Raw genomic sequence first — 20,346 nt, 5'->3', positions numbered from 1 at the left:
TGAATTATTCAGGAGTGAAAAAAAAAAAGTATATTCTTATGAGGAAAACTTCAGAATGGCTTATTTTATAATATAACCACTATCTTAATTGCATTTTTTTCCTTGTCATGGTATATATCCTTAACACAGTTGATTTTTGTGTAGCCCCATTAAGTAGTACATGGAAACATAGAAGGGCTTTTTGTTTATAGCAGCCTAGAGTACATCTGTACGTGTCAGTCAGATTGATTTTTTTCTAGGGAGATCACTTAATTACAGCTTAACAACCCCACACTGTGACAACCTGACTCTACTTGTTTAAATGCAGTTCTGAAATCGTTTATACTGTTTTTTAAAAAAGACCAAGTTAGAGGAAATGCATCAGTTACCCAATTTAAATTTTTTATTTTCCTTTTTTTTTTTTGACCACATAAGTCCTGCAATATTAACACAGAATTTTGAATTCATTACTTTCTAATATAATTTCTTGTCTCAAGACAATATATTTATTTTCTAGGAATAACAGACCCAAGAATTCTTGTTGTGCCACCCTTGGAGTTGTTTTTTTTTTTTTCTTGTGGAAAAATCTTTCTAATTATTGGGTGTCAGGAATTTCAGCATGATAATTATGTTGTTTATTAGAAATAATTTGTGTGTCTCTAGTCCCTTTCCTTAAACTGCTATTAAGTTCACTGTCATCTGTAAGTTGGCAAGGGCCCATCTTTCTACCATGCATATAATTTTTGAGAAGTTGTTTATCTGCCCCATTCTCAAAAGTATGTAGGACCCAAAAGGGCATGGCGTCAGCCTCTTTTGCATGTTTGTGATGATCCATGTGGACACTGAGTGCCAACAATGAACTTTAGAAGGCAAAATTACAATTCAAGTAAGTCAGCATTATGTGAAATGTAATATGTACAATCATTTTTACACCCATTTCCTGGCTCCCATCATACTGGTTCAGTGGTAGACAGCAGAATGTCAACAAACTTTTTTTTAAATTAAATTTTAAAAAACTAAAGAATCTGTAGGTTATCTGCATGGCTCAGTTGGTTAAGCAGCTAACTCTTGATTTCAGCTCAGGTCACAATTTCAGGGTCCGGGGACTGAGCCCCATGTCAGGGTCAGTGCTCCCCCAGGAGTTTGCTTGGAATTCTCTCTCTCTGCTTCCTTCCCTCTGTGCTCATACATGCGTGTGTGCTCTCTCTCTCAAATAAATCTTTAAAAAAAAAAAAAATCTAAAGATTTTGTAATATATGCACTGTTTAAGAAGGAAATAACTTTCTTTGAAAGATTTTATTTATTTATTTGACAGAGAGAGAGCACAAGCAGGGGGAGTGGAAGAGGGAGAAGCAGGCTCCATGCTGAGCGGGGAACCCAATGCAGGACTCAATCCCAAGACCCCAAGATCATGACTTGAGCCAAAGGCAGTCACCCAACCAACTGAGCCACTCAGGCGCCTGAAGGAAATAACTTCTAAGTTAGACTCACTAAACGGCCTTGGTTAAATTACAACAGGGTCTATGGTTGTACCTACCTAAATGTGTACACACTGGAAAAATCATAGCTTCAGTTTGAAAAAAGTGTAAATGAATTAGTCAGATCACAAATTATTTTGATAACAAATAATTAAAATAGTTTAATCAGTCCTTTACAATAAATTATTTAGTCAGGAATCAAATATTTTTGAAACACCTACTGTGTTCCAGGCACTGTGTTAGATATAAGGGATTGAATGTAGAAGAAATATGATCCATCCTCTCAAAAGATTTTAAAAGAGACATTTTAGCTGAAGTACAGTCCATAAATTAGAAGTGGGCAAAAATGGATACAGGGAGATCAATTTAGAGGTAGAAGTCCAAGCAATAAATGCTTGTTTTGTTTACAAACATATTACAAACTAGTATGTTTGCTAACAAACATATATAGACATAGAATAGGAATGATAATACACTATTTGATAAAGTTCCTGGTAACAAGTCAGGTGGAAAACACAGCAGGCACGGGGACTTGCACGCACCAAGTCATAGTAGCATAAAAGAACATAGTATGCAAAGAACTCTAAGTAATTCAGTGCATGTGAATTACAAACAACATTTTGAAAACAAGAAATAAGTAAAATTCTAAAAATCAGGCAGTGGCCAGACCATGAATGTTCTTGTATGCCATAAGAAGATTGCCACCTTTTAGGTTGGGGTGTTGGGGGGAGCCAGGATCAGAATGTTGTTTTAAAATTAGTTAAAAGGGGAAAGAGAATGAAGTTTGTGAGATAATTTGGAATACTATTGCAATCCTGACACACAGTGTTACCAGGGACAGCAATGTGAAAAAGACGCAATTTGTCATATAGGGGAAAGAAGCTATAAAATTTGGGGAAATCGAATTTGAGGGTTTATAGAAGAGAAGAAATTAAGGAAAACGTAGAGACATCTAGCTTTGGCAGGTAGTAAGTGACACTTCCAATCAAGAACAGGAATTTGGGAGATAGAATACCCCAAAATTGGAGAGAATATAATAGTTTGGTTTAAGACTAATTAAACTTGAAGTGCTATCACTACATAGTTTACTACTATATATTGGAAATACAAGACTGAAAAGTCCAGGAGAGGGGCACCCAGGTGGCTCAGTCAGAAGAATATGTGACTCATGATCCCAGGGTTGTGAGTTCGAGCCCCATGTTTGGCAGAGATCACTTAAACATAAAATCTTAAAAAAAAAAAAAAAAAAAAAGTCCAGGGGTGCCTGGGTGGCTCAGTGGATTAAAGCCTCTGCCTTCAGCTCAGGTCGTGATCTCAGGGTCCTGGGATCGAGCCCCATATCACACTCTCTACTCAGCAGGGAGCCTGTTTCCCCCTCTTTCTCTTTGCCTGCCTCTCTGCCTACTTGTGATCTCTGTCAAATAAATAAATAAAATCTTTAAAAAAAAAAAAAAAGTCCAGGAGAGTCTGAACTAAAGAACTAGGCCATAGAGTAACCTCTGGAAGATAGCCCTGGTTTTTTGTAGTGATACTGGATTTTGCTTTACTCCTTACCATTTCTCTGTCCATAAAACTCCTACAACTAAGGAAGCCCTTTGTATATTGCCTCAGGAAGTAAACAGTGTTGGCCTATCAACCTCTTGCATGAAAATCCAGGAAGTGCTAATAAACTAGAAATTGTAGTATATATGTATACAGCAGTGTATACACACAGAGATACATATATATGTATGGATACAGATATATACATAGATACATGCATATAAATATATATATATTGTGTGTGTGTGTGTGTGTGTATGTGTGTGTATCAGTGAGACTAAAATAGACTTCTGTACAGGAGCTTTCTAATGAGCTCAGAATACTGGTATCATGCAGCTGACATTTCCGCCTAAGACTGGGATACAACAGAGGTATTGCTTTATCCTTAATAGATGTGACCCGCTGTAACTTTCTAAATTTACCCCCGTGCTATGAACTGCAATTGTCAAGAATGGTTTGAGTTATTCAATTCTAACTCTATGCAAGGTATAGAGCTTATGTAATTTAACACTAAAACATAAAACATAGGATGGAAAACTGTCTTAGAAGAGAAATGTGTTTGATTAATTACAGTACATAACACACAACAGTGGAAAAAGATTAACAAATCAAGTATTTGTAGCTTGCACCACTCTTTTTTTTTTTCCTAAGCATTTCAGCTTATACTACAAAATCCCTCTGTTGGAAATCAGTCAATAAAAACTCCTCTAGTTATTACTGAATTTCAAAGAATATCTGCACTTCTTCGGAAGCAGCTTTCAAAACAAATCCTTGATCTGTTGGTATAAGAGCATTGGCATCAACTCTAAACAGAATTTTGAAAAGGAAACTCCTAATTTAAACATAACTAAAAACAAAAGCTGGGTTAATTCATCTGATAGAACTAAGCTTTGGTTCAGATGCCCAAAACCCTTTTAAAAGAAAAATCGGGCCTAAGCCAGGTTTAATGAGAAAGAATTCTCTACTAGTTGTTTTTTATTATTTGTCTTTACAAGAATTTATATTACGTGGACCCTATGGGCCTATTTTCCAGAGGCTTGGGAAAGCTTCTTAGAACACCTTCTCAACCTACCCACTTCTCTTAAGTTTTACTCTGGGGTCCCAAAACACCCTCAGCATTCAATCATTCACCAGGGCCCCCAGCTTTCCTATTTACCTATTTCCTAACTAGCCTGGCCTTCCAGGGTAGAGGGAGCCCAAGACTTAAACCATATAGTGCCCAACAAAGAGTAGCTCAATAAACATTTGTGGAAATGAAACAAAAGAAAGGAAGAAGTTCCACAAAGTTAACTTGACCAGAGAGGGGCCTGAAGCAGCACTGGTCAATATGAACTAACTAGTGGAAATTTTGCTGTATCAAGTAAATACTCATGCAGATTTACTAAATTTTAAAACTTGGTTTCAAATCTTGATTAGCAAAATTTATACTTATTATATTAATTTATCCAAAATTAATTCCTTAAGACTAAATTTCTTTGAGGTCTCCTTTATAATTTATCAGATATCCACCATAAAACCAAATAATGCCAAACTCTTCTTAAGGGTAAATGAACAAAGAGTGATGAATAAGGATGGCTTCCATCTGTATTATTATTGGGTTTTGGCTGAAGTCATGACAAAACTACTGTCCTCAGCAACGGACTTGATTACATAGGCTCTGGAGCTCAACATTCTCTGACTCTGACAACAATGACATTAGCGAAAAATTTTTTTTAAAAAAGGAAACACTATCTTAATGTTACTGACGACACAGAACCAATAGTATTCTGTCTTTTTAGAAATAAGAAAGTCTAATTTTATTCTCCTCTCAGGGAAAAAAAAGACTTTATATAAAGCAATACATAAGCTTTTATTATTGTCTGAATTATCCAGAGAAGAGAATTGCTGACTACTCAGTATTTCTGAATGCATAACAACATACAGTAATATCTTTCAAAAACCTCAATAGTTACTGTAAGACTAGTTAACTTTCTAAATAAAAAAAAGATCACTGGTTCGTTGGAATTATTCTGACCAAGATACAGAGAAGTTGTTTTCTCTTAGAATTATTACACATATAAAATATACCTCATTTTGGTCTTAGGAAATCTACATACTTAATTCCACTTCTACATTTTTACATAAATGTCTACCTGTGGTATAACATATAATATTAAACTGTCGTATGTCTATGTATATGTGTGTGTGGTACGTGTGCGTGTGTGGTGTGTTTGCATGTGTGTGTGTGCGTGTGTGTGTGTGGAGAATCATATATCCCATCTTCAGAACAAAACTATAATTGTACTTGAAAGCAGGAACCATGTCTTGTAATTCTTAGAATTTCCAAAGGCTAGTTCAATGCCAAAAATATATTAGCCAATAAAGATGGCTATATTGATAATGAAACCTTGTGAAGTATTATGGTGTATACAAAGCTTATACAAATCTGATAACAGGTAAGATAAACATAAGTTAGTCTAGCTTTAGTTGCTCAAAAATTAAATTTAGAAAATTTCTAAAGGAGAATAAGGTTACTTTTGGATATATAAAAAGACAGCATTAGAACTTTTTTTTTGCAAAGCTGGCATTAACCTTAGCCAAAAAGATCTTGTTCATCCAACAAAATTAACTTAGATGAAATGTCAAAACTCTTCATAAATATCAACACCATAAATACAATGTTACTGGTCCTTGACCAAGAACCAAGTGGCAGGCTACTTTTGTCTCCCTAATTAAAGGACAAGACTTGTGAAAATAAGAGATATTGAGAATTTCATTTAAAAGATGTTTACATTAGGCCATTTCTGATTAGCAACATTTGAAAGAGGAACCCAGCACCTAACATGAAGCACGATGAGAACTTGGGTATATATTCAACTCTTGTGGCATCACTACAGGATACAATCCTCTACAGCTGGAGAAGCTCCATTTCTATTTGGTTTATTTTTCCCACATATAAAAATTGTGGGGCATTTTAGTAACTGAGTTTCTTCTACTGATAACATCTTCTCTTAAATGTAACTATTAATTTAGCACTTATTACGAAGATCTAGCCTGACCTAAAATCTTTCTCTCTGGTTATGATTTCAAGTAAGATATTTGATCATACATGTTGTGACTGGGTTTACTTTGTTTTCCCTGTTTTTTTAAGATAATTGTCAAAAAGCATTATGAACCAGTGAGTCAATTCTTCAACATTTTTACCTGATTCATGTATATTTATTTTAGTGATTTCTTTATTGAAATTTATGAGCATCTCCTGCAGAATAGGGATGGACACACACCATGTTAAGATTCTACATGGTACTTGGACTCACTTCTTCTAAATTGTCCACTTGTGAGAGATGCAACAACATGCAGTTTGCTTTTGTGTGCATATACTCTGCTCCTCAACCAGACTGCAAACACCTTAAAGGAATGGACACTACTTTGTGCCTTTTGTATTTCTTTCTCATGCTTTCCACTATAATATTAATGGTTACTTCTACTGTATGCCAAAAACATTTATAGTCTTGTTGGGTCTCATAAACCACCCAAATAAGGAAACTGAGGCTCACTGCATTTAAACCACTTGTCCATGGACTTTTGGTAATAAATGCCAGAGCTGAGACTCAACCCCAGTCTCACTCCAGAGGCCATAATCATAACCACCAAGCATTACTGTCTCCTTACCCCCCGGCCCCCGACGGTTTGGCTGTTCACTTTTCACTGTTGACTGACTTATAGGATTACCTGTGGCTTTCTGTTTTGGGGAAAAGTTACTGCAGCTGCATTCCTGGCCCAATGATCATGTTCTGATCTCTCTTGCTGCACAGTTCCCTGTCCTGTGCTAGGCGCAGGGCCCAAAATTGGAACCATAAGGTGCTGACACCACTAGAATACCAAGATTTCTTTTCTTTAACATTGCCAACCCAGAGTCGTGACTTTTTTTTTTTAAAGATTTTATTTAATTATCTGACAGAGAGAGAGCGTGCACACGTAAGCCAGAGAGGGAACCCAAGCAGGGGGAGTGGGAGAGAGAGAAGCAAGCTCCCTGCTGAGCAGGGAGTCCGATCCCAGCACCCTGGGATCATGACCTGAGCCAAAGGCAAACGCTCAATGACTGAGCCACCCAAGTACCCAAGAGTCGTGACTTTTAAGGGCACTGTTATACGATTTCAAAATATTACTGCATATTCTATTTGACAAGTGAATCTATAGCAATGTCTCTATCACAGTGATCATTATTACCATACAAAGGAAGTTTTTTCAAGCTCTACAGCATGGTAAGCTTCAAAGACAACATTTGTTCCTCTGTTTTTAAAGCAGCATGCAGACTTTTACTAGCTCATACTGACATATTTCCCTGAGTGGGATTTAAACCTGGACTGCTTCCAACAGGATGAAACCTCTCTCAGCTGTTCTTAATTAATCACCACACCTGCTGTTTAAATGTTGATTACACCTATAAGAGAGGTTAATAGTAAATTTTACTTTCCCTGTAAAAATTAACTAGTAAAAATGTACCCGTAAAAAGCCAATTCCTCCAGATTGATGAAAAACTAAATAACAGTAGGATATCAAATAAAATAATTTGTTAAAAAACCTAAAAAGTAAATATATATACCATAAAAATATTTGTCTAAAATTATATAACTTCCTATGTTCTTTACTACCTTTTTTGATCTTATAATCTCTCTTCCCTTAAACAAAGTAGGGGGATGAATATAAAATACATATTCTCATAGTTAGAACGTTGGAAAAATAAACTTTAAAAAAAATCAACCAGCAGCCATAATCCCATTATTCAAACTCAACAGTGCATATCTTGATGTACTTTCTTCTAGAATTTTTCTACATATACACTATAGATGTGTGTATAGATGATGCTTTGCGAAGTCGGGATAGTATTACCCTATCTTCTACTTTTAAAACATTACCAAGTAAGTATTGCCTACATGTTCAAAACTTTTAAAAGATATTCTAAACCTAGGGGCACCTGGATTGGCTCAGTGGGTAAGGTCTCTGCCTTCAGCTCAGGTCACGATCCCAGAGTCCTGGGATCGAGTCCCCCATCGTGCTCTCTGCTCAGTGGGGAGCCTGCTTCCCTCTCTCTCTGCCTACTTGTGATTTCTGTCTGTCAAATAAATAAAATCTTTTTAAAAAAGAAGATATTCTAAATCTCATACAATAGTTTACAGGTAGATTATAATTGTTTTTAGCTTCTCCTAATCATTTGTACTAGTACCTTTGATTTTCATTATTGTCAAGAAGGCTATGGTAAGAGGTTTTTATGTAAGTCTTTGTGCCTATTTTGATGATGTCCGTTGTTTAAATTCCTAAAGGTGGAATAATCATTTCAAAGACGCCAATTCTTGGTACATACTGTAATACTGCACATACCTGACAGTGGAAGGGCCTATGTCAACACAACACACTCAGAGTTGCTTTGCTCAACTGGTACGTGTGTCATTACGGTTTTGACTTATCTTTCCTATTTTCAAAGAATTTGAAAACTTAATTATATACTTAGTGCCTATTACATTTTCTGTCTTCCTTGACTTGTTTGTTCACCTTTAGGTCCTCTTACAGTTTTGAATGTCTTTTTTACTTTTAAAAACTTTATAATGACAAGTTAACATCTTGTCATATTTGTTGCAAGTTTTTCTGAGTTTGTGATTTTCTTAATGTATCTTTTGACTTTCAGAAGTTTTAAATTTTATAAATTAAAAAGTATAAACCTCATTTTTAATTTTTATTCCATTGCTTTCTTGCTTTCCAATACTGAAATCAATGAGATACTTCTCTTCATTTTCTCCTATCTTTAAAAAATTACTTTTTTTCCATTAAATTTCCATTTTTAATTACCTAATTTATTTTGGTATTAAGCATAAGTTATAATCTTACTTGAAATTTTCCAAGTGGGCAATTTTTTCCAGTTGCTGAAAATCTTTAAACCCACTTTTAACTTCCTTTAGCATCTCCTTTTTAACATTTTTCTTTCCTTGAAAAACCAGAATAACAGAGTGAGTTTAGGTCTACTTTTCAATCCTGGTTTCACCACTCACCATGAGCTATCTGGCCTTGAGCAAGTTATTAAACTCAAACTTCAGTTTTCTGGTCTACAAAATGCACAGAGTCATGTGGATTAAATAAAGTAATATATGTAAAATCCCTAAGGAGAGTGTATTGAAGTAACAAACACTTAACAAAAGGAAATTTTAATACTGGACTCACAAAGTTATCATCAGGAATAAATGACATTTATGCTCAGTGGTATGCAGAGCATCATTACAGAACCTAGCAAATAATAAGAGCTAAATAAATGGTAGCTATTATTATTAATAATTAATATAGAACCCCCCCATATTCCTACATTTCTTTCATTCATTCATTCATTCATTCATTCTACTGTCATTTTCCACATCTAAATCAACTTTTGATCCTGAAGAGGTCTGTTCCCAATGCTGGATCAAGAGGTTAGGTATGGGCCAGAAAGCAACCCAGGATCAGTATCTTGGCTGAAATTGTCCATGACTAGACTCTGACATGTAGCTGTAACCACAGAGGTCACATTTTTTTTTTTAAGATTTATTTATTTGAAAGAGAGTGGGCATGAGTGAGCATATGCAGAGCAGTGGCGGGGTGGGGGGAGCGGGGCAGAGGGAGAAGGAGAGAGAAACTCCAGCAGACTCCACACTGAGTGCAGAGTCTGATATGGAGCTCGATCTCATGTTCCCAAGATCACAACCTGAGCCAAAACGAAGAGCTGGATGCTTAACCAACTGTACCACGCAGGTGTCCCTATGTGGATCACATTTTAAACAGGAATGGAAGTTAACATGTCCATCTAGATGGTTGCTTAATTCTTCAAAAAATTAATTGGTGAGTATATATAAATTAGCACCAAAGAAAAGATTGTTTTCAGTCTGTATTTATATATTATATAATAACAGAGAGAGGAGGAAGGGAGAAAGAGGAAGAAAGAAGGAAAGAAAGAAAGGAAGAAAGAGCATGTAGACAATGAGATTCATTATTTACTTTCTTGAAAGAGACTGATTTAATACTTAATTTTACAGATATTTTAGAAATGCATATATAATTTTAAAATTTGAAAATATATGGAATGACTATTCGACACTTCACATTAGTTGATGTACTAAGAAATTTTAATGAGACCAGAAGAACTGTGTTAATCATCTGTCATGTGCTACATGACTTTTTAGGCATAAGTGTGGAATTCAACGAGGATATTGTACTAGATGTCGATCCCAGGAGAGAATCAGATCATTTGGAACAATCGTGCTATTCAAGCTGGCTGCTCAAGAGTGGGACCAAATTATGATTTTAAAAAAATTGGACACATTTGCACAACAGAGTCTTATAGAACCTCAGTGTCTAGATTTCTGACAGGAGTTTCCAAGGTTAAACAATGAATAAAAAGATTCTATATAGATGTAGAGTAATTACTAGCTTTTAGAAGTGGAGCTTAAATGTACTCAAAGTGTTATCATTTAAAATTCCACTGCAGGATGCCTTGGTGGCTCACTTGGTTAAGGGTCTGCCTTCAGCTCAGGTCATGATCCCAGGGTCCTGGGATCAAGTCCAGAATCAGGCTCCCCACTCTGCGGGAAGCCTGCTTCTCCCTCTCCCACTCACCCGGCTTGTGTTCCCTCTTTCACTGTCTCTCCCTCTGCCAAATAAATACAATCTTAAAAATAAATAAATATAAATAAATAAATATAAATAAAATTCCACTGCAGTGCAATGCAAGACTTTCTTCCTTTTAAAACCATATAGGAGAACTGCAGGAGTTCATACAATATCATGTATTACAGACATATAGACAAGTTTGCAAGACATTTGCTAGCAGAGCTGACTCCATTCACACGTATCCTGTGTGGTCTTGGTTTCTGTAACTGCCATTAAATAGAATTTTGGCTGTCAGTTGAATTAACCTGGATTAGAAGAATCTTAATAAGATGTGAAGGGCTTTTATATTCTTGTTGCCCTTTTGGGCTGATGGTACATACTCAGCCCTGTTTCTTCAGGAAAAGCAACCTCTCAGAACATAAAGCAGTAGTTATCATACTTTAGTGCACTCAGGGGTTACTTAGAGATCATGCTTAATCTTGTTAAACAAATATTCTTGGCTCCCACCTCAGAGATTCTAATTCTGGAGGTCTGGAGTGGGGCTCAGCAATCTACATCACTTTAAAACGCCCCAGATGATTCTTCTGATGTGAGTGGTTCACAGAATACACTTCGGGAGGTGCTGACATAAAGGATTAACTAGACCTTTCATTCTATGTATTTATTACACAACCCAAATACGCCTTATCCCTTATGTCATCATCAATCATTTAGTCGGTCAAAATGTTTGAAGTAGCCATGCATAAGAAGCTGAATATGGTAAGTAATTTTTAAAAATTATTATATATTACAGATATATGGCCAAGTTTGTAAAACATACACCTTATGGATAGAAATTTTTTGAATGCCTGTTAATTTAAATTTAATTTAAATTAATTTAAATTGCCATTTTCCTTTTGTAAATCTGGGAGGAAAAAAGCTGTATGTGACAACCAGCGATCTCCAGAAAGTTAAGAGTCACAATTTTCTTGTGTACTTCTGATTTGTTTGTTTTTTTTTAAGATTTTACCTATTAATTTGAGAGAGAGAGAAGGAGCACGCATACGCACACACAAGCATGGGGGCGGGGGGGGGGGGGCAAAGGGAGAGAGAGAAGCAGATGCCCCGCTGAGCAAGGAGCTAGGTTGTGGGGCTTGAACCCAGGACCCTGGGATCATGACCTAAGCAGAAGGCAGACGCTTAACAATGTGCACTTCTGTTTTACTAGAGGTCTTAGTAGATGCTTTCTAATTTCCTTTAGAAAGTCAACAACCTAGAAAGATACAATACTAAAGTAGTAAATCTAAAGAGACTTCAACTCTATTTTTTTTTTAAGATTTTATTTATTTATTTGACAGAGAGAGATCACAAATAGGCAGAGAGGCAGGCAGAGAGACAGGGAAGCAGGCTCCCCGCTGAGCAGAGAGCTGGATGCGGGACTCGATCCCAGGACCCCGAGATCATGACCTGGGCCGAAGGCAGAAGCTTAAGCCACTGAGCAACCCAGGCGCCCCAACTCTATTTTTAATATATTATTTCTGCCTGGAGATTCAATTTCTCGAACTTATCGTTGATAAACTGAGAATTCTTATTTAGGCAAATTATCAATCTTAGAAATTTAATTTTAAGTACATGATATGTTTATTTAATAGTGTTGTTAACCAAACTATAGAAAATGTTAGAGTATCAGGTATGACATAAGATTATACTTCAAAGCTCCCTTTTGTAACTCATTGATAATTAAGGTAGATAGAGAGTACCAAAAAATCTCAAAACTTAAATGTCAGCAACATTTATAATTCATCAAAAACATTATTTCAATTCAAAATCTCTACTGTTTAAATACCTGACTTTTGCATAGCTTTTAGATACAACTCATTAACTCAAAGACACTACTGAAATGATTACACTTCAAATGATCATTTTAGTATTTTTACTTCTCATAAGCAAATATAAAGAAAGGCACAAAAGTATTTTATTATAGTCACAAAAGCCCACACAAATATGATATGAATGTAAGTTTTGAAAAGTCAAACACTTAAACTTCTGACAGTCAAATGTGATCTAATATGCCTCCAATTTCAAGGAGAACTTTCAAATGAAAGTGAAGGAATCAGTAAACCAGTAGATATTTCTTGTGGCATAATAAATTTTAAGTTTCACCTACTAAAAGGGCATTAAATCTAAAACAGCAATTGAAAGTGGGTAAGAAATACGGCAGATGTCCGTGTGGGAAGGAAGCAAAATATGGTTGAAAAGACAGCTCTCTCCCTGGAGTATTCTCCCTCCATCATACATCTGACCTTGAAAAGGCCACTATCTACAGTGGGACTACTCTTATTAAATATAGCAGAAGAAAGACTATTGAAAATTATTACATGGTTCAATTAAGGAATTATGTTTGGTTTGGATGAGCCTCATTATAAGAAAAATACAATGGAAACACTATAGTAGCTATTGTTTATAATGATTCCTCTTACCACAAGGTCATCTTTCAGTGAATCTCAAACTTGCATTTTTTGTATGATTTGATATAAAGAATGCATAATAATTTAGGAAAATATATACTTTTTATATAGTAAATATGTTCCTTACAATTAATATTTCATGGCAGTAATGTGTATGCATTTGAAGTAAAGGTACATTCTTTTTTGAACAGAAGGTTGTAATGAAAATTTCTTAGTCACCAAGTTCTTTAAATGTTTTTAGAAAAGTCTTTTTTTGGTGCCTCTATCACTGTTCAATTTTCACAGCCTCTGGTTTCATTCGGAGGCTTGTCACCTGCAGCTGGAAAATGCCCACAACTAGATCTGCTAACTGGATGATTTCCTAGTCATTAATTTATTCATATTTTCCACAAACATTTATTAAGCATCTATGAGGTTCCAGGTACTCTGTTAGGCACTGCAAAGAGAGCGGAGCTTCTAGTATGCAAACCACCATCTAATCACTTTTTCTAAAGCAGATTTCAATCAGTGATCGTTCCCTAGAATAGAACCCAAATTCTAAAGCTTGGCTTGTGGAGCTCTTGATAATTTGATCCCATGCTTACTATCCAAATTTCATGAGTTCCACACATGTTCAATAGAAAACAGGTGTGTCAAAGCTGTGGTGGTATACACACGGCTTCTCTATCATTCCAGCATTACTATTGACTGCAGTGCTGAGTTTGGGATCTGCCCATAATGTTCAAGATTTGACTTTTCTGAGACCCTCTAATTGAGTCATCACCCTTAGGTATTCCAGAATGCCCAGCACTTTCTCACCACGTCATAGAAATATTGGGACTCCTGTTTTGTCCATCTTAGATTACATTTCTTAAACCAAGATTATGTGTCTTACTCATCTTGGTGGACCCCAGTACCCGGCTTTTAGTGGACGCTCAATACATGCTTACTGAGTATACTTTCTTTTCTTCTCTTTTTTTTTAAAAGATGTTATTTATTTATTTACTTGACAGAGAGAGAGAGAGAAAGCACAAGCAGGGGGAACAGAAAAGGACTCCCAGTTGAGCACGAAGCAGGCTCCCCATTGAGCAGGGAGCCTGATACAGGGCTCGATCCCAAGACTCTGGGATCATGACCTGAGCCGAAGGTAGCTGCTTAACCACTGAGCCACCCAGGTGCCCCTGAGTATGCTTTCTTCTCAACAGGAACCAAGATTGTACTCTGCTTCCAAGATCTACTACAGACTCCTAACTTCTCCATTAGCAAAAGGGATATTCCAAATACTTAACTGGTACAGCTTAGGCACCAACAAATCTCAGTGGATGCTGGCTCTAGCCCTAGAGGTAGGTGGTCCTGGAGGCCCCTTGCTGGTCCAGGCACCATTCCTTTGTTTGCTCATTTGGGGGATGGAGTGGACTGGGGAATCCTGATAATAAGTCCCAGGTAGCCTCAGTAGAAGGCACAGCTTGGTGGACCCAAAGAAGCAATGGTTTAATTAGCTTTTATTGGAAGCATTTCAAGGTGTAAACAACTGGTGCAGCTGTTCTGATCCATAGTGGCTGAATGTCAGCACTGTCCATGAGGCATTCCCCAAACACTGGCCTGCACTGGTTCTCCCCTTCTTCAGCATCTTATAGGCACTCATTTCACCACTTGCATTGTCACATAATTGCCTACTGGCCTTTAGAGTTAATTGACTACATGTGGGCAAGTTCTATCTCTAAAACTTGACTAGGAAGTTCCTAGAGGATAGAACCATGTCTTATCTTCTTTCAACATCAGTCTTTAAATAAATCATCCAAAAATTACATAACCATGCTCTATATCATCTCATATTTTTTTAAATGTTTTGTCAGAATAGATTTCATTATAGTCTTGGCTCTTCTTAGGGTTAATATCAAAACTATATGAAGAAAGCTTCCTTACAGCAGTTATAAAAAAGCTACTAAAAATAATACCCAAAGAAAATGAAAACACTAATTCAAAAAGTTATAGGTATTCATGTGTTTATCACAGCATTATTTACAATAGCCAATATATGAAAACAACCCAAGGGTCCATCGGTAGATGAACGAATAAAGAAGATGTGAGATATATAATTATATAATATATAATGGGATACGGATACACACACACACACACACACACACACACACACACACACACACACACACACACACACTGGAATATTATACAGCCCTTAAAAATGATGCGATCTTGCCATCCATAACAACATGGGTGGACCTAGAGAGTATTCTGCTAAGTGAAGTAAATCAGAATAAGAAAGACAAATGCCATATGATTTCACTTACATGTGGAATCTAAAAAACAGAACAAAAGACTAAATGAAAAACAGAATCAGAGCTATAAATAGAGAGAACAAACTGATGGTTGCCAGATGGGAGTGGGGGGTGGGAAGATGAGAAAAACGGGTGAAGGAGAATAGGAGATACAGGTTGCCAGTTGTGAAATGAAAAAGTAATGGGAATAAAGGGCACAACACAGGGAATACAGTCAACGGTACTGTAATAGCTTTGTATGGTGACAGATGGTATGCATACTTGTGGAGAGCATAGCATAACACAGAGTTGAATCACTATGTTGTACAACCAAAACTAACATAACATTGTGTGTCAATTATATTCAAATTTACAAAAACTTTTAAACTGAAAAACAAAACAACCTAACTGTGATAATAACAGATTTTTGAGTCCTTTCAGGTCTAATGTAAGAGGCAACAGCATTTCAGAAGAAACCTTGAGCATATGCTCAGGAGCCTAACAGCTTCATTAGGAAGGCAGATATTTTCTCAGTGCATTTGGAAAAAGGTCTCTGGAGGTAGAATTCTCTCGTCCCTGAAGTTTGAGTGAAAGGAGGGATGCTCACAGGCACTGGGAATACTCACAACAAATGAACTGGAATCCAGTCCACCTGCAGTTGGGGATAGGAATCTGCCCACAAGTTTTGCCTACACTTTTATCTCCACACAAATACCTCCCTGCTGCTAGAGTCCTCACTGCACTAGAAAAGTGAAAACCAGAAATCGTAACTAGTTTGAAATGTATTTCCAAATTGCTTTTCAAATAATTAGAAAAATTTACAGCATATTCAGGAATGTTGCTCAGTCTCAACACAATCTTCTAAAAGTTCATATTATTACATTTTATATCTTTGTTAACAGAATGGTAACATGATTATTTTAATTTGTATCTTTACAAATGAAAAAAAGTATGACTACATTAATATTTAGTAACTGAAAAGTTAGTAATTGAATAATAATAGAAAAATTAAGTAATTGTGTGAATACAGCCAGATCTATTTGTTTCCCAATCGTCCACGGCTGCTTTCTCTCTACAGAGAAGTTCCTGCCCAGAGACCCAGAGGCCCAGAGAAGTCACTGCCACAGAGGCCAGGTAGCCCGCAATGTCTATAATGTTCACTCCCTATAGTTCTTTCCAGAAAAATTTAGCAGACCTGTCCTCTGGAATTTAAACATTAATTTGTATATACATTAGGAAAAAAAACATATTATTTGTCCAGTTATAGAACTTAAAAAATTTTTGGAATATTAGCTGTTCATCTTTTTCACTACATTTTTTAAAGTTATCATAATGCCAAAATAATATTTAGTTTTCTATTTTTTGGTATAATTTTTGTGCTTGCTGTGTAATATATCTGGAAATTATTCTGGTCTGATTTTATTTTTCTTTTTTGTAAAAAGAAATATTAAAAAATCCATAAACTTATAAGTGGAATTGCAATTATGGACATACAATAGTATGGTTCAAGAAGAAATTATTTTTGGTTCCTGACTTCCAACACAATTCCTGATAACTGATTCATTCCTCATTGCTATACTTATCTATACAAATGTCAGAATATTCAAAATTCTAAGTAAAATTTATAGAAAAGAATGAAGTATTGATTTATATAAAACCCAGCAGTTTTAGTATCTCAAAAATTTATATTTTTCCATAAGTTTTGTTCTGATTACAAAAAAAATTAGAGAATTTATTAATTTGAAATATTTGGCCTAATGACATAATAAATTATCTAAAACATTTCTGTTTATTTCTATGAAAAAGGTGCCAAGTACCTCTGTTTCTGTCTTCCTTCACCAAAAAATAATATTATAAAAATAAAAGTTAATAAGTTCTAAAGCTCTTAAGAATGGTTTACCATTAATTGCGACAAGCATGAATGATGGAAATTGACTAAGGAGAATATCTATTTAGATGATTAGGGAAGGAGTGACTTCAGTCTTATAGTACCCATTTAACAGTAAAGAAAGATGATAGAGTTTCCTAAATTTGGAAAACTTCAGCCAGACAGAACCACATATTTAGCTTAAGCCATCCTCTGTATTAAGAATTATTATTATTGTTATTATTATTATTATTATGGTCCCACAAAGTGGAGAAATTTCTGAGTAGACTACCACTTGGGAAGGCAGACAACAGGTGCATTCCCACCTCTCCCATAACTTTCGAAGTTTTAGCAAGCATTATACGCTCCCACCTATAAAATCATTGACAGAAAAGTTTATTCAGTGATTGGCAGATTATGTTATTTAAGTCAGAGAAATCGGATTTTAATTTATTTTTTAAATCAACCCACATTTTTCAGGACCAGTATCTACATTAATAGAAATAGAAGGATTATAATGAAAGAATGAGGTTGCTGGTGATTATTTCTTTGAAAACATGTTGAACTGTTTTCTGAACTCTGAAGTTTTGAGTGAATTTCTCATTCCAGCCCCTGGATCTCAGAAGCATGCTGTCACTTGTTTACCTATATTTAATTTTTAAAGCACCTTTATTTTCAGGCATTACATTTTTTTTAATGATGTTTAAAGGGTGAGAAAATGGAATACACTCGTATAACTTAAAAATATGGAAAGAATTATTAACTAACATCTGAAAGAATGGTTTAAATTCTAAACTAATAACAAAATATTCATAGAAACTACCTTTTAAACAAGACAGTTACTTCTTAGGGACTATATTTACACATTACAACTAAGCAAACGTTGAGTCACTAAAAAGTTACCAAAAAATTTACCTTTTTTTCCCCACCTCAGTTCAGAAATTGCACTAGAAGCACTGCTTAGAGATCTGGAGTGACTCTCCTGGTGGATGTAGGTAATTTAACCCATAACCCAGAAGGAGAAACCTCAGCTGCGTGACTGTGAAGGCAGGTGTCCTCCCCTCCCCGTGGGACTGCCCGCCTCCCCACCTTTCTGTTTATTCTCTTGCCTGTGGTGACTTTCATTCCCAATCCCGGAAGCACTGTCTTGTTTTTCACTACAGTGCTGACAGACTTTCTTTTCACTTCTGCTAACTGCAAACACTGCCTCTGCATGTTGTTTTTACTGATAAGTTCTTAGTTTCTGTTTCAGTTTCCCTGGGGTCTGACAGAATTTCAATGCTAGGAAATTATGAGATTCTTCCAGATCAAAGTAACAGTCAAAGAACACCTCAGACTCCTCACCTACTTGTTCTTCTCACCCCCGGAAATATCAGGTGTCACGTCCTGAGGAGGAGTACAACCCCTCTGTCTCTTTTACTCAGAAATGCTCCATAATCCTAGTCTCATGGTTTCACTCCGAATTAAATAACTTGCGATAAGGTCAAATTCCTGGGTCTGACAGATCAAAGATAAACTTTACTCTCCAGCAAATCTGAAAATCAAAATATTTCAGATAGAGACTGTTGGCCCTCCCAGCTAAAAATCACAATAGGCCTTTGTAACCATTCTAAGGAACGTATCGTGACTATGAATTATTACAGTCTGAAAGCCAGCTTCGACATTTGATTGCTCAACTTTTAAGCCTCTGCACAAAACATTAGTATCATCCTTAGAGTAGCATTCAAAGGCCTTTTCACTGAAGTTAGTCAGATATTGGTAGTAAAATGCCTGTATGGGCTGCAAATGGGATTCCAAGTTAGCATCTGCTTAAAAAATGCCCTGTGACCTAATGGAAAATGTTCTATACATGAATATATAAATAGGCTGAAGAATGTGACAGCCTGAATGTAAGTGAATCGGAGCAATATTGCTCTAAGTCACTCTGTAGTCAAATATATGTTTGGCTTTGCACAAAATTTCAAATTAAAACAACAGCATCGCCGCTTATTTCCAAATGTCAGTTCATAGCTAAAGCCGAACTCCGGAGGCACGGACACAGGGTGCCGCATGGCCCATGAAGGGGACACAACAGCGTGCCACCAAACCAGAGGCAGCTGGGTAGTTGGATCACCTCGGTTTTATTCTGTCGCCTTCCTTCCAGGAAGTTTGGAGGTGGACCAATGAGGTCCACGGTCGATCCTTATGCCACCATCCTCCCCTCCGCCTCATGTGTGGCTTAGAACTTACCCAGACCCCAAGTTCTCTGGTGTCCTCGCTGTTACAGCCATAGTAGTCTGGGGTTTTATCCAATTCCTGCATGTGTCCTTGTGCTCTTACGCTCTTATCCGCATGACAGGACGGGCAGAGAGCTGCATTACCCATCTCAGCTCTACAGTTCCTGCTGTCACTGGGCCTGTGCTTGCCCTCTGTGGTCTGTCCAGGGCTCCCAGGGGGACGCTACTGTGGACAATGCATCCGGACGACCCTTGGCTCCTCTGCTCAGTTCCCCTACACGCCCCTCACCAGTTCTCCCCATCTGCTGGCTGGCTTGCTGGTGGCAGAGAGAACTCAAAACCCCAGCAACTGCAGGCTGCATTCAGTGACCATTTCCAATTCAGGCTCTGCCAGTCTATTTTTACACCTACCAGGCCAGCTATGCATGTCAATGGAGTGAGGGGGGTGAGCTGAGACCGAGCAGGGGAGGGGGCGGTGTTGTTTTGTTTTTCACCATGTGAGCAGCCTGTTCTACACATGGACTTAAGTTCCTGCTGTGTGAAATGTCTCTACATTGAGAATTTTTGCATTACTCGGTAAATGCCTTTGAGTCCTTTGATTTCCTCCCCCCTCTGTCTTTCTAGTCGCATGAACCCCAAATCTGTTAATGATCTCACTTTACCAGCACAACAGGTAGAAACTATTTTCATGATTGTTTAAACTAAGAGGCATACCCTCAGCTGACAGACATTATCATTTTCGTGATCATTTACAGAAAACAACTGGCCATCCTTTCAGCACTTAAACTTCATCAGAAACACATCTGTCAAAATGGCTTGTTTTACAATGATATAGATGTTCTGAATTTCACAACGTATCTACAGTTTTCCATTATTCATGATCATGCCACAGTAGAGCAAACCTTTTGATTTACTTATAATTTTTTTCAATTTTTAATACTTTGGAAA

At 36.6% G+C, this 20,346-nt stretch overlaps 1 protein-coding gene across 2 annotated transcripts in view; it reads right to left on the bottom strand.

The window, feature by feature from the left end:
• Positions 1 to 19,780, bottom strand: part of ANK2 (ankyrin 2) — a 226,624-nt gene extending 206,844 nt beyond the window's left edge. For both annotated transcript variants that reach the window (XM_080796920.1, XM_080796921.1), the window contains exon 1: positions 19,412 to 19,780. In XM_080796920.1, coding sequence (XP_080653046.1) covers positions 19,412 to 19,546 — 135 coding nt within the window. In that variant the 5' untranslated portion in view covers positions 19,547 to 19,780. The remainder of the gene's footprint in view (positions 1 to 19,411) is intronic.
• Between the last annotated feature and the right edge of the window lie 566 nt (positions 19,781 to 20,346).

The sequence above is a fragment of the Martes martes genome (assembly GCF_963455335.1).
Source record: "Martes martes genome assembly, chromosome: 2".
NCBI lineage: Eukaryota > Metazoa > Chordata > Mammalia > Carnivora > Mustelidae > Martes > Martes martes.
This window is presented reverse-complemented; position numbering and strand designations above follow the sequence as displayed.